At 32.0% G+C, this 26,953-nt stretch overlaps 1 protein-coding gene and 1 pseudogene across 2 annotated transcripts; both read right to left on the bottom strand.

Annotated features, from left to right (window-relative positions):
* Positions 1-7,760: 7,760 nt before the first annotated feature.
* On the bottom strand, positions 7,761-10,045 carry LOC143534588 (uncharacterized). Its single transcript, XM_077029042.1, has 3 exons — positions 9,730-10,045; positions 8,382-8,530; positions 7,761-8,011 (listed from the first exon to the last, which is right to left on the bottom strand). Exons 1-3 carry the CDS (start codon positions 9,913-9,915, stop codon positions 7,873-7,875), a joined length of 474 nt encoding a protein of 157 aa, XP_076885157.1. The 5' UTR covers positions 9,916-10,045; the 3' UTR covers positions 7,761-7,872.
* Positions 10,046-11,251: 1,206 nt separating this feature from the next.
* LOC143534610 (BTB/POZ domain-containing protein At3g05675 pseudogene) lies at positions 11,252-15,179 on the bottom strand (annotated as a pseudogene). Its single transcript, XR_013135572.1, has 2 exons — positions 14,955-15,179; positions 11,252-12,665 (listed from the first exon to the last, which is right to left on the bottom strand). The product of XR_013135572.1 is annotated as a BTB/POZ domain-containing protein At3g05675 pseudogene (transcript).
* Positions 15,180-26,953: the final 11,774 nt, after the last annotated feature.

Raw genomic sequence — 26,953 nt, forward strand, 5'->3', positions numbered from 1 at the left:
ATTTTGTTTAAATTTCTAGATACAAATTTGTATGATTGTTTCAACATCAACCTACTAATCTGGTAGTATATATTGCACTGTCTTGCATAATATTTCAAGTCTTTTTTATCAGTGAATAGTTCTTCTATATAATGATGAAAATCTTGTAAAATATTTAGTAAAATCAATAATCATATACAGGGTTACAATAAAAATATTTATAAACAGCTTTTAACATGAGAATTGTACAAATAACTAAAGTAAATATTATTATTCAATAAATTTTTAACTAGAGTAATTATTACTCTAGTTCAAAAACTATAGAAAAATAGTAATTATTCTAGTTATTTGCACGTTTAGTAGGTTAATTTGATTTGTACCGAATTTCACCGTTCTAAAGATAAAATGAAACCAATAAATATTGTACAATGAACCATGTTTACTAATACATTACTGGCGTTGCATGAAAATTACTTTAGGTATGTGTTAAATATGTGTGAATGAAAGTGTAAGAAGAGGTCAAATAGATATGGTCATAAATCATAACTTCATGTACGTATGTATATGGAGAAGTTGAAACTACTTCACCTGCTTCAACTGAAAGTTACAACCACTTCATTCTAAATAGAAACAGTCTCCAAGTACATACACGAATATGCATAGTTGTACAGTACAACACCTGGAAGATGTTTGTTTTCATATCAACTCACTCCAAAATGAATCATGATTACTTTACCTGTGTCACCATGCCATGTTTTCTTTAAAATATTGTTTTCAGTTTTCTTATTCTTACTTTGAAAAAGATCTGACAAGAACCCTACTTTTGACCTAGAGGGGCCTAAAACATTCCCCTAGGAGAATGTACTAAATAAAAAAAATATGCATTCGATCTCCATAAATCCACTTGATGATCTAGAAACGTATAATTAGCTTCATATTAATTGAGTGTTGTGACTTAATTAAATGAGTATTCCGCTAATTGCTGTAACCCACTCGATGTGCATAATCATATTTTACTCTTATTATTATATGAACACATGCCATGCATTAATACAATATTAATAATAATTACAGTAGTAATAAAAAATATAATATGAATAGTAGTAAGACTGTGTTATGGTTAATAATTGAGCCGTCAATCGTGTCTAAAGTAATAACAATAACAATAATAATAATAATAACCTAAACAACCACTTTAGGTCGTATGGTTAAGTTATTTTATAAAACGGGACATAAATAACCTTAACAACCATTTTAGGTCATAGGGTTAAGTTATTTTATAAAATGAGACAAAATTAAGAATGATGAGAAGGATTTGTAGCAAAAAAAACCCTAAAAATAATAAAAAATAATTAAAATAAAATCATAACTCAAGTTTTTAATATAAAAAACGAAAAATGTAAAAAACAAAAATGATTCCACCGTCTTCCTCATTAAAAAAAATCTCGAAAAAGAGACAATGTTGAGTAAAAAATATCATTGTGTCTTTTAGTTATCATTGTGTTGTTTGTTCATTTTCGGCATTGTGTCTTTTTTCTCGACATTTGTGTCTTTTCGCCGTTTTTTTTAACGGGAATGACGGGGGAAACATTTTGGTTTTATAATTTTTTTGTTTGTGGTCATAAATTCTTCTCACACTTCTTAATTTTGTCTCTTTTTATATTTTAACTTTACCATTAGGGGCCATACATTTTATTTTTAAATACAATGATAGATTTTGAATGTAGTTTAAAGAGGAAAAATAAATAAATTAAATTTCACCATGGCATGTTAGATGTGCCAACAAGATCAATTTTACATTTATGATTCTATAATAAGTTTTTATTTGATCTCATGTACATTATTCATGTACCACACTCAACCCAAACAAATGTATAATGTAGTTCTCTTAGTTCTTAATGCGTTCTTGATTTTGATATATATTTCGCACTGTTGCATGATGGACAATAATGGTGCATGATAATGAAGTCCCTTTCATTTGTCGTATTGAGAGGTCTAATTTAAAAATCTGATGTGTATTTAGTGTACTAGGGTTTCTTCTATGATGGGGTAAGGCACATGAGCATCAGTGGAACTTTAAGTACTCTTTGATCCAAAAGTGAAATAAGTATATATACATATGTTCAACTTGAATTCAAACTTCATTTCTAAGTGATGTTTTATGTGTGTTTTCAACAAGTACGACTCTATTCATAAAATACTATCACCAGTCAAAGTTAATGGACTAGAGTTCTTGCCACTATTTTGTAGGGACATGAAAGAACTCAATTTTCAAAGACCTTATGCTAAATTATTTAAGATTAAATCCAATGAAGTGTGCTTATAAGTAGAAGATACATATATAAAATGTAGTTTGTTTGTCTAGAAAGCAGTGGTATTTAAAACTGATGTGATTGTGGTAGTGGCGAAGCTTGGACGAGTTCGTCGGGGGAGCCGGACTCAAAATGTGTTATAAAAATCATAAACTAGTGGGGCCGATATCAAATTTTCGGTCCAAAACGGGTTAATTTACACTACGTATACAAATTTTCGGACGAAAAAATGTCAATTTACACTACAACGCAAAAAACCCGGGGGCGGGGGGGGGGGGGGCACCCCGTCCTAAGGAAGCTTCGTCCCTTGATAGTGCTATATATAAACAATTATAAGAATAATTGGTCGCGAATTATGTCTAATCCAACTGGTCGCAGTCCGTTTATAAGTTAAGAGGGTGTTTTTCATAAGTAGGCAAAAATAAGGAATCCCAAACACTCCCTAAATTTTGTAAACCCAACATAATGCTCCTTTTACTTAAACTTAAACAAAATTTTCGCATTCAGCCCAAAAATATTTTCTTCTTCTCGGAGCCGGCCCTGCATGTGGGATTCTTGTCTCAGAGGTCCCAATTTCAAGTCTCGACTCATGTGTGTGCTCTAAAATATGGGTAGAGCAACTGTAAAGGGGACGATTCGAACAGTAAGGAGTGGTGTTAATCGTGGGGCAACTCTTAATGAATCCCTCGACAACCAGCTGTATTGAGACATTCAAAAGAAGTTAAGAATAATGTGTCACAAATGCTATATATCTACCATTATTTTATGAAAGTGAACTTATTTAAACGTAATGAGATATTATTGCAGGATAAATTGCATATAAGAGTAGTGTTCCCTTTGTAGACAAGTATTTTTCTTTGAATTAATAAAAAGTACTTCACTTATGAAAATGATGTAAAAAGATAATTTTGACATGAATAAAAGTAACCCACTTAAATTAAAAGAGTTAGATGAAACAAAGACATAGTTATGCCAAAATTGCTATTTTAAACAATTTTTTAAAGTTGGCTACACTTTGTAAAAGTATAATATGTTTTCATGTAAACATTAAATAGTAGTCGTCGTCTTTTCATCTTTTCCTATTCTTTTAAAAGTTGCTCAGTCGTTTTTTTTCAAAAGTGAATTATAAGCCTCAAAGTAAACATATTTGTCATACATTCATCATGCTATTTTAAAACTCCTTTTAAATAAGCATGCTAAAACTATCTGTTATATTTGTAATCATTCGTCATCTAAATGTCACATGTATTCACCTCCACCAACTCGTTTTAATCTAAGTTCATACTTCTTATTTACCATCCACTCATTTGTAATATTAATAATTAAATTTAGTAATATTAATTACAGTTAAATTTAAAAATCAATATCAAGTATTAAAAGACATACATAATTTTAATTAAAATTTAAAACAACAAATAAAATCAAATATGTAGTCTTCAACGGTCGGTATGGGGTGGTAGGTGTTGGGATATGTTCCACCAAATCCGAGCGTAAGGTATTGTGTGTGTCTTCATTATTTAAGGCCCACATATTAGACTCTTGTCATGCCTCGTCAATTTCTTCACATTATTCACTAGTGTCCTCTTCATTGTAGTGACAAATCGCCCACCTTTATCTTCGATAATCATGTTGTACAATATAATTACGACATACATTGTTTTCCTTGTTTGATTGTGTATAAATTGGTTTCCTTGTTTGATTGTGTATAAATTGGTTGGAGTAACGAATATTTATATAAAATAAATTTATTTTTTTGATGCTGCCATTTTTCAACGGTCGAAAAGGACCAAAAGTAAAAAAAAATCCAATATTGAGCAGTGTCACCACCAAGCTAGTCACGCAAGTTAGCAGAGATGAAGTGGGTCGGCATGGAGTTAACCGCCCATGTATGCCATAATTGGGTCATCCCATGACCATAACACACAACTTGGGTAAAAAATGATATGTAATTTAAAAAGTTAAAGTTTATATTAATACATAAAATTTAAGAACTTTTAAGAACTCATAACAACCAAGCATTTTTTTTTGTATATTAACATTATTTGAGCCTAGTTTATCATATTTAAAAAAAATGATTACATATATAAATCACAAGTTTACACATGTGTAAAATTTATGTAATAACAAATTTACATGTGTAAGAAACATAGATTTGTTTAAAAACTAGCTCTTATAATTGTAATTGTAAATATAGACCTAAAAAGTGATAAAACTACACTTAAATAATATTAACATACAATTTTTTTATAAAATACATTAGTTATTAAGAGTTTTAAGGTTCTTAAATAATTTAAAAGTTATGTAATGATACTCATTCATTTATTTAAAAGTTAAGAATTATATTTAAAACATTTAAAAAGATTATGATGGCGAGAAACCATTATAGCATCAGCAATGCTAGTTTTTGGGGTTTCCGTGAACATCCAAATCAGGGGCGGACCCACATAGGTTCGATCGGGGTCCCAGGACACCGATGTTTTTTAAAAATTACTTAGAGACGGTATATTAAATTTTGTAAGGACTCCATAAAAATTAATACTTGGAACCCATACTATTAAGATTGAACTGGTACAGTGAAAAGTCCCTTGTTTTACTTGTGAGAGGTTGTAGGTTCAAGCCTCACCATACTCCTTTTTTGTTGTTTTTTTAATATTCTAGTCTTAGTTATTCAGTTAGGGTATTTGTACTTTTTATTAGTTACTCTCATATAGTCATTATCACCATGCAACATATATAATGTTAACATGGATTTTGCATATTCTTTTATTATTTACCTTGTGTATGTATATTATAATTAATCATTTATTTGTGTTAGAGTTATTTTTTCATGTTTTGGTCAATTATGTAAGACCATATATATAGATTACGTTCATGTTTTTCGGGTATGAATTAAAAGTGTATGTTTCATCTAGTTTGTAATTTAGATTCTTTCTACTTACTCGTTTCCAATGACACCATAGTTCCGTGTTTTATTATGTTCCTCGCCTCGACCCGACCCGAATAACGACCGACCTGAAAAATTTTGTAAACCGAAAAAATTGGGACCCCATTGACAAAAAATCATGGGTCCGCCACTGATCCAAATGATCTCACACACACATCACCCACAACAGTTAGGGATTGCTTATTTTAGGCTATTTTAACTTATTAACTTTTGAAAAAGTTAAAAGGCGTTTGGTATTATGACTTAGTGTGAATGAATAAGTTAATAAACTTTTGGGAAAAAGTTATTTGAAGGTAAAATAAGGAGCCCCAAACACTCTCAAGACAAGGTTGAAGAAGAAATAAAGGTGGGAACGTATTTTTGAATAACAATAGGCGAACCTATATCGTTTAGATTGGAATAGTTAGTGTACTTTCAATCTTTGTTTTTAATTGTATTCTTTGGTCTAGCATCTTACTAGTTGTAATAAACTTTTATGCATATTGAAAGAGAAAACACGTGAATCTAGCACCAATGTCGCAGCTACTCCATAGGATACTACATGATGAGAAGGATATCAAGAAAGTTTCTTGAAGAAACAATACATAATCGGTCAATCTAGCACCAACGTCGAGTATCATTCTATTGTCCATACAGCAACTAGCGGTGCCCAAAATGTACGAACCCAATTAACCCGAACCGAACCTGAATAAGCCAATTAGGGTTGGGTTAAATAAGGTCAAAAAATGTTAATTGGGCTATTAGGGTCAACCTGAATTGTCAATAGGGTCGGGTTTTGGGTTTGTTTATGAAAAAAAGTCTGGTTTCGGGCTAACCCCGTTAGTTGTAATAGTTAACTTCAGATACAATATTGATGCAAAAGATGAAATAAGCACTAACAATTATTGAAACAAGTTTGGAAATGCAAATTATTAGATCGCGACATGTACAACGATTTGATAGATAAGTTCATATTGCAGGTTGTTGTAACAATATATGGTATCTAAGTATACAAAATTAGTATTGGTGTATTTGACTAGTAAGGTCAAACTCAAAAGTGAAAATTGATTATTGATGGCTCTTGTTGAAGCAATTTATATGTGCAGACTTGAGGTTAAAGTCAAAATGAGGCTTAAATGTCAAATTCTTAAACAGTGCTGCAAACAGGCCAAGATTAGGATAAGCGGGTCAAATCTTGGGTCAGATTTGTGATTGACCTCGAGGGTAATTTTGGTAATTTGGATGATTTGATGTCAGTTGACCAAGAAAAAGTCAAACGGGCTAGTTTTTAAATGAGGGCATTTTGGTCATATTTTGCAAAAGAAGAGGGGTAAATAATTTGTTAAAATACATGATTCTTTGCAAAATAATTCGGGATTTATTCGTTCAGGTTTTTGCTACGTTACTTTAATTGAGTTCAAGATTCCGTTTTTACGTTTATTTCGGTTTGTTTGATTATTGAAGCCAGACAATTTGGGCTTTCAGTATATGCTTTATTAGATGGGGATGATTATTTAACGATTTAGAATCGAATGATGAATCAAGATTATTCGGATTTTGAACCCAAAAATGTGGGCTTATTTTATGATAGGTAGGAAGAAATATTCAAATAGAGTAACCTGATTAACCTGAAACCCGAGAAAATCAAACCTTAATAGGGTCGGGTTGCAGGTTAGATTATCTTTTTCTTAAAAATCCGACTAACCTGGCCTGATTAACTCAATCAGGTTGACCCGATTAACACCCCTAATTGCAGCTAAACTTGGTTGGATTATGTGTTTGCTTCACGAGCTGCGTTTATCTCTTCCATGTCCGTCTAGAGTGACATCAGCGTCACCTAATTAGCCGTTAATCCGATTAAGGCACCAAATATCTCAATATTGATCTACTGTTTTACACTTTATTTAGACGCGGTTATTTCATAGATTCAACATGTTCATCATGTGTCGACGATTGTTCAACCTGCCGAAACTCTAGCCAATGGCTATCTTCCTCTGCTTTCACCACTTTTCGGATCAAGTGTTTCATGTTGCGCTTCGGTTGTCGACACGTATTAGAGACTTAGAGTAGCTTATACTTTATAAATTAGTCAAAACTAGTGGTTTAATATTTGATATTTTAAACCAACCAACTCACACCATATAAGTTATAACTACTTCTAAATCTAGGGATGACATAACATGTCAGACACGAACACGACATTTTTTCCGAACACAGTTACCTATTTGCATCTGTCACAATCTTAACTGGCAACTTGTAATTTAAGAATTTGACTGATACTGTACTGAACTATTCATTGCACATACTCTGTATAAGTGTAGCTTTGAAACTATCTTGCAATATTATATGTTTACTTACTTATCCAGCATCCATTCATGATATCATGAACACTTTATTGCAACCACCTAACTCATGACACCCAAACCACGCCTCATACTATAATTATGTTCCTTTTAATTGCATTATTGATTATGACACTTCATTTCTTAACCAATATGACACAAATTAATACTTGAACCTCAATCCCAATATGGCAGAAAAAATAATGAAATGAATGTAGCCCAACAAAAAAATTAAATTAAATAATTTTACCATTTTCCGGTTTCCAATTTAAGATGGTAGAGTTACAGACAGACGCGTGATTGAACAAGTAAAGCTTCATTCTTCAGCATTGATTCCAAATATTCGGACCTTGTGCATGTTCGGAAACTTGGCAACAACTAGCACAAATACTGCCACTGTGTTTAGAAACAGCATCGGGTTCTGGTAGTCTGTCGTGTGAGATGCTATCAAGTACCTGATAAACATATTTAAACATATATCGTCCGTTAATTACAAAAATATATTTCACTTTAAATAATAATATCAAATTTGATCTTCATATAGATATACTTAACATTGTTGTAACAGCAAAAAAAGTAGACTTTCCATTTCAAATACTCATTTTTTATAATTTTTATCATCAATTTAAGGTATTATACATTTAAGTCGTCTTTTATGTATAGATTTAAGTACTTTATTCCATATACGCATATATGATACATAATCAACTCCACAACACCAACAATATCATATGATCAAAAGCTCAGCAGAGCACTAATAACTGTAACAATATTTTTTTATTTAGTATGAGTTATACGAAAGCGATTTAAGTAGGTAAAACTTACAAGACCACAGGAACGAGAGTGAGAAACTTCCTGTTGCGGGTGAGTTGTTTGCCACTATCGATTTGCTCCCACCAGGTCAACCGGTTGTATATACCCTGATCATCAGCAAAAGGTGTGCCTTTTTTCCAGTGGAAGAACTGGTATGTCAACTGATAACGACAACAAATGAAGAGTGCAAAGAATTAATCAACTATAACACACATATCTCATATTTGACTTATGTTTGACACTTAGGCTAATGACAAAGCAATTAGGTTATAAACATCCTGAGATAAAAGTTCAAACTTTAAGCATGTTGGGTTCAAAGAATATCTTTTTTTGTTGAAAAGCCAATATATTAAAAACAAAAATGGAACAGTCCAAGCCAGAAGCTAGAAGCCCGGAACAACAAGACGGAAACATGAGATTACACGAAATTAAAATTGCACCAAATTTCCCTATCCATGCCCGTCATTTCCCATAAGAAAGACGTTGCCCTTTATATCACTAACCAACTTAGCGACTGAGACACGTTTATTTTTGAAAATCAGATCATTTCTCGATTTCCAAAACAACCAGCATGTAACCGCCTGGATTAATTTACTCAATAAAGAATATCTAGTTGCCAACTTGGACATTAACCAGTCTAGACTGAACCACGTTAAACCCTTGTGTTTGTTTATTGCTTTCGTGTATGTACTAGATCCTAACAAAGGAGTAGTTAACTAGTTATAGATCAGTTAAAACACCAATACATGATCTGACATAATTCGTATTCATAAAATATTTAAGAACAAACATTGTTTTTTTTAATTAATGATTAGCAATTTTCAAAAAAATTATTATTTAAAAATGCATTTCTCTTATTTATATTAATATTCACCTATTCTGTTGTAAATATAACTAAACTTATGATATTTGGCATATATATAATATCCAAAAATTAGTTTCTTTTTATATATTTATCATGTCCGAGTACTCCCCAAGTACTCCTCAGTCGGCCGCCAAGGGTCCGCCTAGCAGCTTTGGATATTCACCTATTCTGTTATAAATATTAGTAAACTTATGATATTTGGCATATATATAAATATATAATATCCAAAAATTAGTTTTCTTTATATATATTATGACTCCCCGAGTAATCAGAGTACACCCAACTCCCCAGTCGTGCCACCCAATGAACAACTAACCAACCTAGACCGAACCGCGTTAAACCCTCGTGCGCGTACTAGATCCAAACATAATGTAAATCCAATCCAATCCAAACCCAGATCAATCAACCTATAATCTAACAAACCCATATTGGAAACACTAAATCACTACCAATAGCATTAACAATTAACCAAAAGCAATAAAAGTGATTAATTACCATGGCGTGAGAGAGATTGACGGTGGTCCAAGCCATGCCAGGAGAACAACCGAAGACAGAGAGAACAACGAGCCACGCGAAGAATAATATGAGTATGTAGGTGGTCCAGACGCCTGGGTACGTGAACCACTCGGTGTTCTTGTTCAGATCCGTTGGTGGCTCTGCCTGCACGTATAAATTGGCCATCAATTGATCGCCAAGCTTTGGTTTTGTTATTATTGTTATTATTGTAAGGATTTGTGAGGTTTTGATGATGATCTGTGGAGTTGGTGTTGGCCTAGTCTCTCTCTGTGTGTTGAGGCTGACGGATGTTTATTATTATTATTATTATTATTATTATTATTATTATTATTGGTTGTTGACGATGAAGAAGATTGTTTTGTTAATAAAAACATACATCAAGTGAAAAAGAAGGTAACCAAATCACTTTAGGTGTTTAAACTTCGAATTAACTAAATTAAACTGTTTAAAGCACGGTTTAGATCTAAGTTTTAGATCAATCGGCTCATAACATCATTCCGATCAAAAGTCATAAAACATGGTGTTCAATTTTTTAAATGGGGGTTCAACAAAAATAATTAGTATGAAAGTTGAGACTGGTGACGGTTATTTTTTGAGGTGAGAATGGTATTGGTCAACTGTAAAAATGTGGGAATATCAAAATCCAATTTGGCTTTTGCAAATACGGGTTTGGTTTTTAATGGCCAAGTCGACTCAATTGTAACAAAATTATTATTTGACGCTAGTAAGTGATGAAGTTGAATCAAATATTATTTATCTTTTGTACTTTTAAGGACTAAAGGGCTAGAGAAATGAAATAGCTACACAGCTACAACTTGTCATAACATAGTCATGTGGAATGTGGAGACTGTCGGAGGAAGGGGTGTTGGGTTTTTTGTGAAGGGGAGGAACAAAAGAACTAGAAGAGGCGTTTTGGGGTGCAGTGTCGGTTTAGAAAAATGGTGTGGTGTGTTCAATGATGGTGTTTTAGAACAGTCGAAGCGATCTAAGAAGGGGGGTGGGGGGGGGGGGTATTCAATTGTAGGAAGAGTAACTTGGATTTCTTGTTACGTTCTTTAACACGGTGGTTTGGTTAATCAAAGAATTAAATAATTTGTAACTGAAAATAGAAGTATATAGTTATTTTGAGAAAAGTAAACATATAATAGTCGATCATCCAATCCAAGGATCATTCGTGTTACAAGTCGACAAATAGCGAGGCTCGGCCCCACAAACATCACCCGTGCGATCAATAACTACTAAGCCACCGTCGACCCAACAATCATCACACGTACCTATTCAAGTTAAACGACGAATTATACAAATTTTTATAGACCCAAAACAGCATAAAAATGTATTTTTTTAGGTTTTTCATTAACAATTAAATAAGTAAATTCAGTGTTCTAATGAATATACTTATGTGATGTGTGCATACCAAAATAGAAGTGAAACAATGGCTTGAAAGCAAACATGACACCAACTCAACTTTAAGATGCCAAAAATCAAGTAACAATCCAAGAAGTCAAGAAAAAGCTTCAAATTAGCAATGGTAAATTGCAAACAACTAAATCAAGGTTCTTTCTTTAACCTTACAACAATTAACACAGTAATCTTACAAGCTCACATAAGCTTTACCAACTCTATCCAACCCGTCAACCAATCTTCTTTTCGCCGATTTTGTTCTGTAACACCAAATCTCAAAAGCTTCACTCAAATCCGGATACTTTAATTGCTCCCCATTCATCCAATCTGCCAAAATATCCGCTTGATCATTCGACGGAAGTGCTGTTATAAACGCCACAATCGTCCCTTCAATATTCTCGCATAATTCATCACTCATCTTGTAAGGATACCCCGTTTCCTCATTCCCGATTGAATCAAGAACAGGTTTCATTTTTCTTATAAACGGAAGCCATGTTTTCACCAACTCCACACGACGTGCAGGTGGAATAATCACGTTTCCGTATCCAACCGCGTCTAACACCTTATAATTTAATTCTATAATCTTCAACTTCAAACCCCACATGCTACTATTCAATAACTCGTCTTCCATAACTCCGATTATCCTACTAGAAAAGTCAATCCATTGGTCAACGAATTCTTTCATTAAGTCCATCTTCGAAAGAACGTTGCAGATCCAGCCAAGATCCGAAAGAGACTGCATTACTCTCTTCTCTGCTGACTCATCATCCGTCTGTAAAAGCAAACACGAAAGATCTTTATCGAATAAAGAATAAATGTTCAAAAGTCCTTTCTTTGACTCTGATTTGACTTCTTCATCCGCGATAACTAACGGGATTTCTTCATCGTCGTCACCTAACATGTATTCCACTTGTTCTTGAGCCGAAGTTTTCAACTCGTCCCCAAAAGGCGGTAATGGTGACGCGACTGATGTGGTGTAACGGATGGCCGAGACGAAAACGTTTTTGGTAGCGGAAAAGTCAACAGGTTGAACCCGAGCCAAAACAGGCATTGCAACCGGACCCAGTTTTGGAACCACTTGCAATATTAATTCCTCTTCTTTATCTTCCCACGGGACCGCTTCCAAGTACTGAATGGAACTTTCTATAACTTCTTGACAGTTAAACTCCGTTGCTAACTGAAGAACACCAACAGCCGAGTGGACCGAACTCCAAGATTCCGAAAGAGAATCTTTTGGAATATAAAGATGCTTTAATAAGTCAACATGGTGGTCATAGTTGCAATCTAAGCAATGGATATCAATAAAAGCATCACAATTTGGATCCGAGAGTTTATCCGCAAAATACTTGCTTTTTTCCTTAAGAATTGACGAATGCGAATAAAACAATTCGGATTTTCCTTTACTGTTACTTAAACGAACGGTGACGTCACTTGTGTTTATGTCATTAAACCCAAAACACGCTGATGACTTTTCCATAAGTAATTAGATACGCAAGCGGCCAAGTTCATGCTTTCTGCAATAAATAAACGCATTCATCTAAAACCGATAAGTACCCGCCAAAATAATAATCTCGGTTTTAATTTTAACTTGTGAGAAATTCATATACACTCAACTGATAATATGCAAAAAGACCAGCTTTTTTTCCGTAGTAATTCAAGATTGTATCTTTATATATTTATACTAGTTTTTATCCCCCGTATTACGGGGGTTGTTTCATATTGTTTATTCTAATATTTATTTATTTTTTGAATTTATATTTTTTTTATTGTATAAAAGTTAATAATATACTTATGGTTTGATTATAAATTGTTTCACAAATATATGAGATGTTATAACCTGGTTTAAAAGCTATATGGTTTTGATGAGACCCAAGACCCGTTTATTTTTTTTTACTATAAAATTATTTTTTTAATTATAAATAATATTTATGAAAGTTAATAATATACTTATAGTTTGATGAGACTCAAGACCTGTTTATTTTTTTTACTATCAAATTGGTTTTTTAATGTAAATAATATATCTATACTATATATAATACATCAAACAAGGGTAAATTAAGACACCCATTTTTAAGTAATTTACAACACTTAAAGCATGAGGTACATGTGTTAGTAAGGGTAAATATGTCTTTTAAACACAATCTATTCAACTTACAAGTTTGGTCCCTCATCTTTAACCATATTATGTTTTTAATTTAACTTGTAAACTAACTTCCCACCCATGATTTTTAAACGACTATAGCCTTTTCATACGCTAATATTTTTATAAACAAATTGCACCATAAAAACGAGTATTTTATTCTCTTTAATTTGGATATAATATTGTTGTAATTTTTTTTCATTTTAAATAAATTAATATGTTACGTATGGGTGTTCAGTGTTGGTTTTTATGATTTTTAAGTTAAACTTGTGAGTCCAACCGTTAATACTGATTTTTTGTCGTCCAAAACCAAACTCAACCATTGAAAGTTGAAACCGAATCGTTACTAACGGCCTAGTTCTGGTTTGGTTTCACAGTTTAAACTTTAATAATAAATTTGTTTAAAATAATTAATAATGTAAATGTACCCTCAATGTTAACTAAAAACCAACATAATATGATACTTGAGATGATCATAAATAAAAAATGATAATTTTAGCCACATAAATGGTAAATATTAATTGAAGATTTAGGACATGAAATAATAACAACAAATATTACAAAAGAAATCATGCTGCAATTAGGTTAATTTACAGTCTTTTCTGGTTTCATATGGTCCGTTGCCGATATAAACCGCGAACCAACCGTTCACTACGTTTTGAAAATTTTGAAACCGACCAACAAACTGAAAGTAAAAAATAAAAAGAAAAAAGAAGTCAAACCAATGACCGGTTTAAACGATTTCAAGGTTTTAACCGAACCATAAACACTTATATTTGTACGTGATTAATAGGTTCAAACACCCGCTGCATCGCGCGGGCACCCGTCTAGTATACATATATATATATATATATATATATATATATATATATATATATATCTTTTAAAAGAAATAAGATATTAGTTTTTATTATATCCTATTTTATAGGATTTTTACATCAATAATTTGGTGAGAATAATTTTTAATTTAATGAGATGTTATAACCCGTTTAAGAAATATCTGGGTTTGGTAAGACCCATGCCCATGAATTCAGGTCAAATGCATGAGAAGCCTCCATTTAAAAATCAAGCAAATCTGGTGACTCCAAAAAAGGGAAACGACCACATCGCGACACATAGGATTTTTATATCTTCGTTTATATATATTATAGATAGATATAGATTACTCCATAACCCAAAATTCAAAATTTGATTTTCTACAGTGGTTAAAAATTTAAAAAATAAAAATAAAAATAAAAATGCAAACTTGACACTCAATTGCAACTGGAACAAGTACATAATAATAAAAAAAGACTAATTTTTTTCAAATAATTCATAAAGACTATAAATTTATATTACTCCATAACCCAAAATTCAAAATTTATTTTCTGCAGTAATTAAAAATAAAAATAAAATGCATACTTGATACTTCAATAGCAACTGGAACAAGTAGATAATAATATTTAACAATTGAGTATTCAATAATAACACAAATTATAATCAACATTCAACAAACACATAATTATAATTAACCGATATAATAATCGAGTAATCAATAATCAAAAACCCCATTATCTAATAATAATTGTAATTACCTAAACTAATACAAAATTAACAATCTTTACACCAAACAAATTCATGGGTTGAAAAATTAAGGCAAAATGAACAGAAATCAATCAATTACCTTGTTAAATCGCTGACTCTTGAAACATGGATGAGCAGCAAAATAGATCGAAAATTAAGGGAATAAAGCAATTTGATTAAACGGGTATGAATCGATTGTGTTGAATTGATATGGGTCGAAGTTGGATTATGAAATGGATGAGTAAAAAGGGGGTATAAATTAGGGTTTCGTGAGATGAGTTCATGCTTTGTTTTGCAGAGGAGGTATCCAAGTGTCCATGGGAGGATATCAACACACTACCAAGGATAAAGTTGAAAATGACAATATTACCCTTGCTTTTAAATAGATTATTGTGTTTTTGTTTTTTTTAAAGTTTTGAAAAACATGAATAAACTTGTTTAATAGAATAGGGGTGATGGTTGATGTTTGAAATTTTTATAGTTTTAGATTTGAAAAATGACTTGGTAGCGTTTTTCTACTGGGGTGGGTTGGCTCTATAATGGTGTTATCAGGTGATGAAAGACTGGAATGTAAAAGCTGATATTGACGGATGAGTCATTCGGCTATTTAAGGTAGTTCTAAACAATTTTAAAAAATGAGATGAAAGTAGAAAACTGATTTGTTCGATAAAATATGTTGTGTGTAAATTACCCTTGCTTTTAAATAGATTATTATGTCGAGAGTCGAGACTTGTGATCTTTATGGTTTCACGTTTAAAACATGACTCAGTGGGTTGTTTAATGGTGTTTATGGGTAAGTTAAATGTAAAACATGTCTCAGAAAAAATCACTAGACTACTGAGGTAGTTTCAGACTTTCTTAAAAAAAATGAATTTGAAAGTAGAAAACTGGTTTGATTGATAAAATATCTTGTGCAAGTTGCATTTTTTTATGTAATTGAATTTTTTGTTGTAAAATATAATGCATCTTTCTTTATTTATATATAAAAAAGAAAGGATATTTGTTGAAAAGTAATGGTTAATTAAAGAAGGTATGGATGGATATGAAGGTTGGTTCATGATGTATTGGACATCCAAGTTGCATGGTTCTTGTTTAGTTTAGTTCAACTTGCACAACTTGTCCCATGTGATTCTGGGCCATTTTTTTATTTTGAAAATATTTGAACACACACAAAATAATATCTTAATCTTAACTAAAATAACATTTATAAACCTTAATAAACGTAGTTTTGGATATATAATAATGCAATAAACGTGAATTTAATATAATATTGTTAAGTCATGTTCATGCATCTAGTACTTCAAACGCATTTATGTCTAAACTATTTCTTTTAAATATGCTTCAAGATTTCAAGGCATAAACCTATAAAAATACGAATTATCTTTTTTAATTGTATGGTTGTACTTAATTTATATGTTAGACGAAATGGATCGTCGACTTGTTTGGATATGTTGATCTCAAGGGGTGATTTGAAATATATCAAAATTTATCATTATTGTTTTAATTTAAATTTGTTTTTGGTTTATCTTGAGCCTATATTATTTAGTTGAAATTGTTAGTCCAGACGGATCAAACAATCATATCAAACGAACACGAGATATTGGGGTGACAACCCTCGACTCTTTTCATATAATCAAACAAACATAACAAACGAACTTCATGAACTTATCAAATATATATGGAGAAGAGATTTCTCTTAACTCTCTCTAGGAGAAACAACTCTCTCTCATAAAATTAATAATCTAACCTTATTTAAAGATGTACTAAACTTGTTCTTCAAGACATACATTTCCTAAACCTACTACAATTAATTAACTAAAATAAAATATAACAAATAAAACCCTTAACTATATTACTAATTCAAGATTAATCCTTCATTCACCCCCTTAATCTTGAATTGTTCGTCTCTTTTGTACCACCAAGGTCTTGAATTCCTAATAACGCTCTCAACTCTTCAATATTAATCATTGGTTCATCTTTTACCCTTTCTTTTCAGTTGCTTGTAACAAACTTGTTTAACAAATTCTTCATATTCATCGTTCAAACCATCCACATTGATCTCACATACTACTTCATTCTTCACGTTCTTCTTTCTCACTTTTCTTTTCTTTATTTGCTCATCAAATCTTGCAGATGGGCTATTCATTTATTCTTTATCAGACCCCAATGGTATAACAAACCACAAATAAATAATAAAGAGATAAGTGAAGGAAATTCCATCCCACATTGGTGGAGGAAAGAAATGAAGAATGTATCACCATAGTATAAATAGGTTTGTAAATTCTTGTCTCACATTGTTATATTATAAAACTAGTAAGCTTTTTATAAGAAAGAAAATTTCTATGTTAATGTTCTTATAAGACATATCACACCCAGTGGTTCTAGCGGAGGGTGCGAAGCACCCGAACTCGCACGCGCATGGGCACGGGCTCGGGCGAAGTGCGATGGGCGCAATGTGGCGCTTTGATGGCGCACTTTACGCAGACGATACACGTAGCAAGCCTAGGGATGACTCGACATAGCTACGAGATTCTTTGCGATACGCGACGGCCGTTGTGTATGCCTATCGCGTACCGCGATGAGGTCCAAAATCAGCTATAAATAGATTGTGAATAGGACATTCATACTTGCTCAAAATTTTCATTCTCTCTGAATTCTCTCACACATATACATAGATATATATTAAGTATAATACCCGAGTGTCGTAACGATATCCTATCCGATCGAAAGAAACTAATATACACGAATCCAAAAGCTCTACCTATAAAGGTAAGACATTGTGCCATCGTGTAAAGTTTATACTCTCGTGATTATCGTTATGATTATTGGTTTTATACTAATCTAGTTATACTACATTGTGTTTATCCTAGGTGCTTAATACCAGGAGGTGTTATTTAATTGTAAACTTACAATGTGAGACATTTGAGTTTTTGCACAACTCACATTTGCGTGAGACAATTATTTTTCCGACATTGTCATGATGATTTCAAAACTTATACAACTCATGGCAAATGGTCTAAATGTTTTCAAATATATTTTTAAAAGTATTTTAAATACATTACAGTGATTAAGTCTCTGTAGACTTACGGGATTGTTACTACTGGTATTATGGGGTTTTGTATACAAGGCTTGCCTACTGGGCTATCACACGTTACTTATTGGACAAGTGTTAGCCAATAAGTAATATGACCACAGTCATAGATACGGTCGAGTGACAAGTACCTTTCGGTAATTTGTAAGTAGGCAGATGTAAAAACATCTTAATGCTGTAATTGTAAAATGTGTCATTTACAAATGAATGTACTCACCAGTATTTTTTGCTGATCAAGTATTTTAAACATGTTTCAGGTGACTTGTTAAAGACAAAGGAATGATACTTGCGGGCTTCCAGCTTAAATAAGTGGCTTGTCACCAGAATAAAGAAACGTGTTTTGTAAATTAGGGTTTAACCCTATAAAACTTATGTTTGTATAAAAAGGGATTTAATTACCGGTTTATCATAATAATAATCATGGTGTTTTTTTTATAACTCTGATCATTTTTCCTAACTACGGTTCTGATGAAATTTTTCGCTGCAAAATAATTTAATAAACATCGATACCACCAATCAATGTTCACGGCATCCCTCCCGGGGTATAGGGATCGGGGGCTGTGACAAATGGACCTTCCATTCTGGCAATTCTTCTCAACCTTTCATTCAGTTCTGACTTTTCATCAACAAATGCTCGATTGCTGACTTTCACACACGGTTCTAAATCTGCAGACTTGTTAGCTGCATCATTCCTTTCATTCAGTACAAAATCCTTCCTCTCATCTTCATCAGTAGTAGATTCTTTGCTTCCTTTCTACTCACTTATCATATCAATTTTCTCAATCTTTAAGGTTGTTTGAGTCAGAAAAACATACTTGAAGATACACTATCTTCTCTTATTCTTCTTCTGAAAAAATTCATTTTTTTTCTTCATTCAATCTTTCATTTTCTTCACAATCTAAAACAACTTGAAAAGCTTCTTCTATCTTTGCAACTTCCTGAGCTTCTTTCTTATGTGCTTGTTCTTCTTGAACAATCACATCCAAATTTTCTTTTTCAACGATCTCATTCAATCTTTCCTTCTCAACGGCTTCTTGAGCTGCTTTTTCATCTTCTACTTTTTGTACATAATCAATTCAAAGAAATCGAATCTTCAAAGCACGCCATACTTCCTTGACATTAATAAGTATGCCAACTTGTACCAAGATGTCTTCCGGTAAGGTTTGACATATGAACCCTAACGCTGTATACATCTTCCTTTCATCTACAGCTACGCTGACTATAGGTTCAATCGCGTCCCAAAAGTCATACTCTTTTCAAAAATCCCTCCATCTTTGTTGACCATACTTTGTTGTTCGATTTCGTCAATACTGGAAGTCCTCCACTCACCATAGTGTCTTTCCTATCTTTACTTTCTTTTCTGATAAGCTCTTTTAATTGGAATTGATTCTCGACTCCGAAATCAATCTCGAATAAATAACCAAACAACACTAACTTTTTTCCTTAATACTCAAAACCACACATTACAATTACCCCTTGCTTCTTCACAAATCCAAAATCGACCACGACTTTCACAACCCTCTTTTTCAACAACAAAAGCTATCGCACTTGAACTCAACATAAAATTAATATTTTACTTTTTCCAATCCCAATCAAGAAACAATAACTAACTTTTATATTTGTTTCCTAACCTCAATTGTGTGTTTACAAAGCCACAGATTAAATCCACACAACCAAACAATTTGGTTAATCGCTAAAACCAATGCAACCCAAATATATTGGCGGCTCCAAAGATTATCCAGCCAACTTCTATATTTTTTTTCTCAAGATTACGAATAAATACAATCGTAAGTCGACAAAACCTTCGAAGCGAAATAATGGGAAACTTTACATTAATACGAGTCGTAGCTCCGATACCATTTTTTGGCCCAGACGGATCAAACAATCATATCAAATGAACTTATCAAACAAACGAACACGAGATATTGGGGTGACAACCCTCGACTCTTTTCATATTATGAAACGAACATAACAAACGAACTTCACGAACTTATCAAACATACATGGAGAAGAGACTTCTCTTAACTCTCTCTAGGAAAAACAACTATCTCTTGACTCTCTCTCATAAAACTAATAATCTAGACCGTATGTATAGATGTACTAAATTTGCTCTCCAAGACATACATTTTCTAAATCTACTACAATTCAATTAACTAAAATAAAATATAATAAATAAAACCCTTAACTACATTACTAATGCTAGATTAATCCTTCATGAATAGTGTTTGTTTTGAATTCAAATTGTTGTATTTGTTTGAATTTTAGTAGAAATCGTTATAATGGGTATATATAAACCCAAGAAGTCTTTAATTTATGCATGTTTTGTTTTCAATTAATAAAAAAAATGTCGCTCATTAGTTTTAGAGCAGATCGTGTTGTTGTGGTTGGCTTCATATATTTGACTTCACTTGTTCCACGTTTAACATTATAAACTATATTTAATTCCTAAAAATATCTTCAAGCATATTGGGCTCTAAGTAGCCCAGCCCAGAACACACATGAAATCCACCACACACATTGACAATCTTAACACCTATAAGTCTATAACATAATATTTTTCTTTTCAATTAACATTTTGTTAATTTATAAAGTATGATGTTTTAAGACGTGTGTGTATAAGAAATACGAAGATAAATGCAAAATTATATTTACTAGCTTAATGACATACTTCATCAGGACCTTTATTATACAGGAGTCACAAACTAGAGGTTGTTACTACGAAGTAGCAATATTAACCTAACTAATTGAACTTTGGTTTTCGATGCGATAAGGATTTGGTGCTTCCATTCTAGAAAAGCTTCAACGTCTCGTTTGATGAAGAGCGTATCGGAGATGATGTGATTTGATCAGAAGATATAATATTCATCGGAGATGTGATGAGAACATGTTGTCGTAGATGTGATTAAAGCAACCATTAACTCTACTACCATATAACATATCTGAATGTAAATGTAAAGTTATGTTTACCAGCTCAATGGAATATCAAGGATGACCTCTAGTCCTCTAGTATATAGGAGCCTCAAGACTAACATAACTAGAGTAACGCTATTAATCTAACTAACTAACTAACTAACTAACTAACTATTTCACTGACATTCTCCCTCAAGCTAAAATGTCAATACGACATTTAGCATGCAACAACAACAACAACAACAAAAGAAAAAATATAGCTAAAAATAAACCATGCTTTCATATTAATCTAATGAAATCAAGAAGATCCACCAAAAACTTAGGCCTAGAATCAAATCCATAAAGCAAGAAAGAAATTTGATCCAGTGAAAATTGATCTATGCTTACATTTGGACCATTGTGTCCTTGAATGTATACAAGCAAAATATTTTTTAAGCTTTACAACATTATTTTGAATATGCAAAATTTTAGAAAAGACTTTGGTGAAAATTATCCAAACCTTTACTACTACGTTCTATATGCTAAATTATATCATATAATCAAATATAATATAATATTAAATTTTCAATTCAATGTTGTTTTATAATTTTTTAATGTTTTTTTTACCCCAGTAATTGTGAAGAATAATAATTTCCGGGTGGGGCACTCAGTCACCAATCAACAAGCATTAAGTCATTAACCGTCCCTCGAATCCAAGAAAATAGGCGGTTGTCTATATCTATATGAACGCAAGTTTATTTGCATAAACTTTTCAAAATAAATTTGATTGGAAGATATGACACATTTAAACGGCGCTAATTTCTAACACGGCATGACATGAAAGTAAATAAATTTAGGGTGGTTATATCTAACATGTTTATTAAAAGGTACTCTTCCGCTAACTTGTTTAATTAAAGGGTTCATGTTCGAGTTAATATGTTTAACATGTTTGATTAAACAGGTCGATTCACTAATGTTCAAATCATTTTGTTACAACCCACCAACCAGATTATTACATTTATAACTTGGTTATTAACTTATTACCCTTCAACTTGTTTGTGTTGGGGATACACAATTTTAGTTGTTTGAGGATTAGGAATGATGTTTTTACACATATAAAATATGGGTCATGCTCTGGGTTGAACAATTTACCCATCAACCTATAAACCTCCAACCCATATACCCAACACGGTTAACACCTTTAAATAAACATATTACTAACTTGTTTATTGAATATTTTTTTCACGCATTATAAAGTCAAAGATTCGGCTCCTTTAAGTGTTATTTGTGCTGATACAATTGATACTATAATCATAACTTTAATGATTTTTGTGTGTGAAAACCACACCAAATTTTTTACTTAAAAATGTTTGATTAAAACCATTAAAATCCTATATAAGAAAAACTAGGATGAAAGAAGACATATAACTTTGAACAAAATGTTCAAATGAGAAAACATCAAAGACTAAAGTTGTAAATTTGGACTAACTAGAAAAGATCAAAAGATTATGTTAACGGAAAGGAGAATGATGGGTTGTCAAGATATGATCATATATTCATATGGTAATGAGTGACGTGGCATGGATGGGACAGCTCATCATGGGGAAGTTGTTTTGTGGTCCCACAACCACTATGGGTTCAGTAAAATTGTAACTTTGTAAGTTTTAACAAGTGAAAGTGTAAAAGGAAGTACATGAAAAATAGACTAATAGAGGCCCACATGATTCAATTTACCGACAAGATTAACCTCGAGTTAACTGCAAATTTGTTTGTTTTGAGGTTTAGATTATACTTTGGGAATTAAAGTAATAAAAGTGTTCGGTAAATTCTAGAATTGGGTATATAGGGTTACACAACAAAACCTTTTGTGGTTTGATTGTGACAATATATTTGAGCTCAAATTTAAAAAGGTAAATATATTTAGTTGTGATTTTTATTTTGTAACAAGCTTTAAGATTTGTTAAGTGTTTTCTTGAGTTTGTTTAATTTGACAAACATAGTCGATTTTTTTTCATATATATAGATAGCACTTAACAAACATAGTCGATTTTTTCACCTTGTGTGATGTCTATAAAGACCATCTTCGATAGTATCTTTAGAAAATGAATTAAGATGACATGGCAAAATTTTGGAAATAATCACATTGGACGAGGTTGGCATTTTGAGGTAATGCTTGTCGATATACGCCGTGCATTTGGCTTTTGTGAGGAGGAAGGCGAGGAGAGAAAGGGATGAGGGAGAGTGCGTAAGAGAGAAGAAAAGGAGGGGGGGGGGGTACATGTAGCATATGAGAGGGAATGTGCATTTGTATGAGATTGCGTCGCTAGCCATTTTGAATAGCGTCATATAGATTATCAAGCGACTGTGTTTAACTCTTGCAAAACACAAGTAATCTTAGATCTGTAATAATAATTATCTCGGCATAAAGAATATTCTTCTAAAAACTTCAAGGTTTAAATAACTTTAGATCTTTAACATAGTAATCTTGTATGAGAGGTTCATGTATAGCTTCACGATCTTTACATACTAGAACAATAGACCTTGGGGCATTTCGAACTTTATGGTGTGTCCTTAGAACTTGGTGATGAAGACGAACTTAGAATAAAATTTTTAAATGATCTATGGATCAATAAATTGATGAAGAGAAATATGTGAATGATGGTGATAAATGTTTAAAATTGGTGTGAAATATTAAAAGTGATGTGAATATTTACATAGTAAATATTAATTTATTTTTAGTTTTTTAGATTAGATCGTTGGTAATGGTCATGTGACCGTTGGAGAGCACAAATTGTATTCTCGATAGCAAGTTACTCAAGTTGCTAGAGATGATAGTTGGCACTTGATAGGCAAAGGCAAGTCCATACCATATTTACCGCCCGATACACTTGTCCTTATAACTTAATACTTAAGACACTTAAAGTTTCAATGATTGACTCGATCCTCAAAGTGGTAGTTTGAGACCAAGTCATATATTAATCCAAAGTCCTTTCTTTCTATTACAAGTGAGACAGGATTAAGGCTATCAATCCAAAAGGAGTTCCATATTTCACATCAGGACAAAAAAAATAAAAGAAACCCATTTTTATTCAAACACATAACTAAGAAAAATATGAGGACATTATGTTTATGTCTACCAAGAGTTTACTTCACATAAATTTGTCTACTTTCAAGATAAAGATTTTCATAAATTTGTTTATGATCGAATCTCAAAAGGTTAAAAAAAAGTTACCTATAATGATCGTGTTTATATAGTACGCTAAATTCGATTTTTAAGTTATGTGAGGCAGAGCTTTTTTTTCAAGTCAAAATACTGGAACAAGTAAAGCACCATGTATAATTGCATACCCATAGTTGATTAGCTCGAAGCTAAGTTACACAACACAATAATGCTAAATAGTAACCCTTGGTTTGAACCCAATTTTCTTTTGCCATATATTTGGTCCCATTTTCATCCGCCTTGTTTCCTAATAATGAATCACCACTTATATTCATTTCCATTAAACAACAAATAATTACTAATTACTCATTACAAGAAACCATTTAACAGTTGTGAAAAATATTTCATTGATAATTAACATTCGATTTATATCTCTTATTAATATAGTGACCAGACCGATGATTGAAAAAGGGTTTTGAATGTTTGAAATGTATTTCTTTTCGAAATTTGTATATTTTGTCTAAGGTTTAAAGATTGAACTGGACCAGCCGGCCTGATCAGGATCAACGGTCCATATTCCATTGTGCCTTATCGAAATGTATTTCTAAACGGATTATTTGGGAAGTAAAAGAAAGGAAGCTTTAGCTAAGGGGCTTTTGATGTAGTTGACTTGATGTTTATAGCAGAAATGAAATGATGAAGCGTGTGTGGTTGAAGGGGGCAACAATGATAACTCATAAGCATAGTATGCATGTATAAAGACACCGCTTTGAGCCCAGCCTCTCTTCTCTTCATTTCCCTTTTTCTTATTTTAGATTGATAATTTTTCTAAGTCAAAAAAGGTCTTCATAAAGTTGGGAAATAATAATTTTCTAATATTTGAATTCATGCTTTTTAATCAGCTCAAACGGTTGACTAGATGTTAATTGCACTACTCATAGTTTGTTTAGCAAGTAATCTCAGGGTTAAATACTACAAAGGTTGTAATTAATAGCCATTGGATCATAAGTTAAGCATTTTTATGAATGTGTTAGCCGAGCTTGGAAAACGAAATAAAAACGTTGTAATAAACGAAACTTTCATATGTTTTTGTTGGTAATTTCATACTCCAAGTCACAAGTCGATGAGATTGAGATATTAATATTGACAATGAGGCCATAGTTGATTATGTTTTCTAATTACAATATGCTTTCTAATTGCACTGTAATTAAAATAGGTCTTGGCAAACATGTGAGGGTTATTCTACATAAACCGAGTTATGGCTAGATATTATTAATAAATAGATGCAGCCGATTATGGTTCATAAAGAAAAACACGAGTTATGTGTAATAAGGGGTTTTGAGTTATATTTCCTTTTAAATATATTGAAAGTTCAATATTAATTTTCCAGTGTGCTTATGATATGGTCATTTGTATCAATTTGTTCTTGAGTTATGACTCACATAATCTAATAAATATATGGCAACCAGTATACATAGAGTGTAGTCACGTGAAACATAATATTACTAAACAAATTAGTAAGTTCCGCCGCTAATCCCTCAGTTAAGGTAGTTTATCGACGAGATTCTCTAGGTGAAAAGTTGCGGGCAATATAGATATGGGGTAAACTGTTTATCGACGCCTACCAAGAGAAAGTTCGAGTGTTAGTCCACACTAGTAAACATTTCCCCATACAAAAATCGCACACATTTCCTCTCCTAATCTCTCCAATTTGAAAAGTTTTCTAGTATTTTCTCTCCCCTCCCCTCTTAAAAAATTTCTGGAACATGATTCCTTCACATTTTATTCTCCTTTCCTTCCCCACCCCTCTTTAAATAAGACTCGGGAACACAGCGTCCCCTCTTTAAATAAGATTCGGAAACACAACGTTTAAGATGAGATATATGCTATTATGAGTGGTAAATACCCAAAAGTGATATTAAAAGGTTAAATAATTAAAAATATATTGAAGGGTGTCATTTAAAATGTGACCAAAGTCAATATTCTCATACTGAGACATGAAGATTTGGGTTTAGCCTAAGGGATCCCCGCATCTAGTGGAAAGGAAAGAAATATCATTAATGGTACACAAATTTCTTCCCAAGATATATCATGCCAAATAATGGATGTTCCTTGAGGTTTTCTAGGTTTCCACTTGCATACCCCACACATTAATCACTACAAATTTATATTAACAAGTATAAGTAGATATAAATAAACTATATACAAACGGAATGACTTTTGATCAAATACATCAATTATATGTTATTGTCATATATGTACCCGAATTATATGTTATTGTCATATCTGTACCCATCATGTGAATAATTATTTTTAAAATCGTAGCCTACGATTTTTGTACTTTTAGTAGGCTCTAAATCTATGTATTCATTTTAAAGCCGATGTATATTCAGGGAAATCATGTAAGACTGTTAAATGCCGATAAATGTTGTGCGTTAGTGTCAAAACTTGTTTCTCTAATGTTCTTTTAATATGGTTTAGATTTAACTTATAATCTATCTTTAAACTAATTAATAACATATATTAGGCAATGATAAATATTTATAGGGTACTATGAAAATTTAAATATATTTGTTTGTATTAAAAAATATCACGTAAAACAAATAATATTGCATATAAGTTGAAAAACGACATAAATGAAATATTTATTGACAAACATCATCTTGTAGGCATAAACCTTACTTTTAACAAGATTATGATGATTCTTATTAATTATAACTTGTTTGATTTTTTTTATATATAGTCAAAATAAAATGAATACATATATGTTTACAATATCTAATCCGACACCAGCATGAACACAAGTGAATGAGTGATTAATATTAAGCGTTATTTTTTATTCATTTTTTATTTAATTATACCAGAAAATGATGTAAAGAGCTTGACCCAACAAAGGATTTTCTAAAATATTCAACATTTAATTCATAGGTATTCTGGTATAAAGATCATCGGTTACTTT

Source organism: Bidens hawaiensis, unplaced genomic scaffold (assembly GCF_021521415.1).
Source record: "Bidens hawaiensis isolate Kalapana, Puna unplaced genomic scaffold, B.hawaiensis_p1.1 tig00010251_1, whole genome shotgun sequence".
NCBI classification, from domain to species: domain Eukaryota; kingdom Viridiplantae; phylum Streptophyta; class Magnoliopsida; order Asterales; family Asteraceae; genus Bidens; species Bidens hawaiensis.

Excerpts from the sequence above, each read along its gene's own strand:
- LOC143534588 (XM_077029042.1), bottom strand. The coding sequence starts at position 9,915 with ATGGCCAATTTATACGTGCAGGCAGAGCCACCAACGGATCTGAACAAG. Across the intron at positions 8,531-9,729 it reads TCAATCTCTCTCACGCCATG|TTGACATACCAGTTCTTCCA; the intron begins GTAATTAATCAC and ends TGTCGTTATCAG. Across the intron at positions 8,012-8,381 it reads ACTCTCGTTCCTGTGGTCTT|GTACTTGATAGCATCTCACA; the intron begins GTAAGTTTTACC and ends TATGTTTATCAG.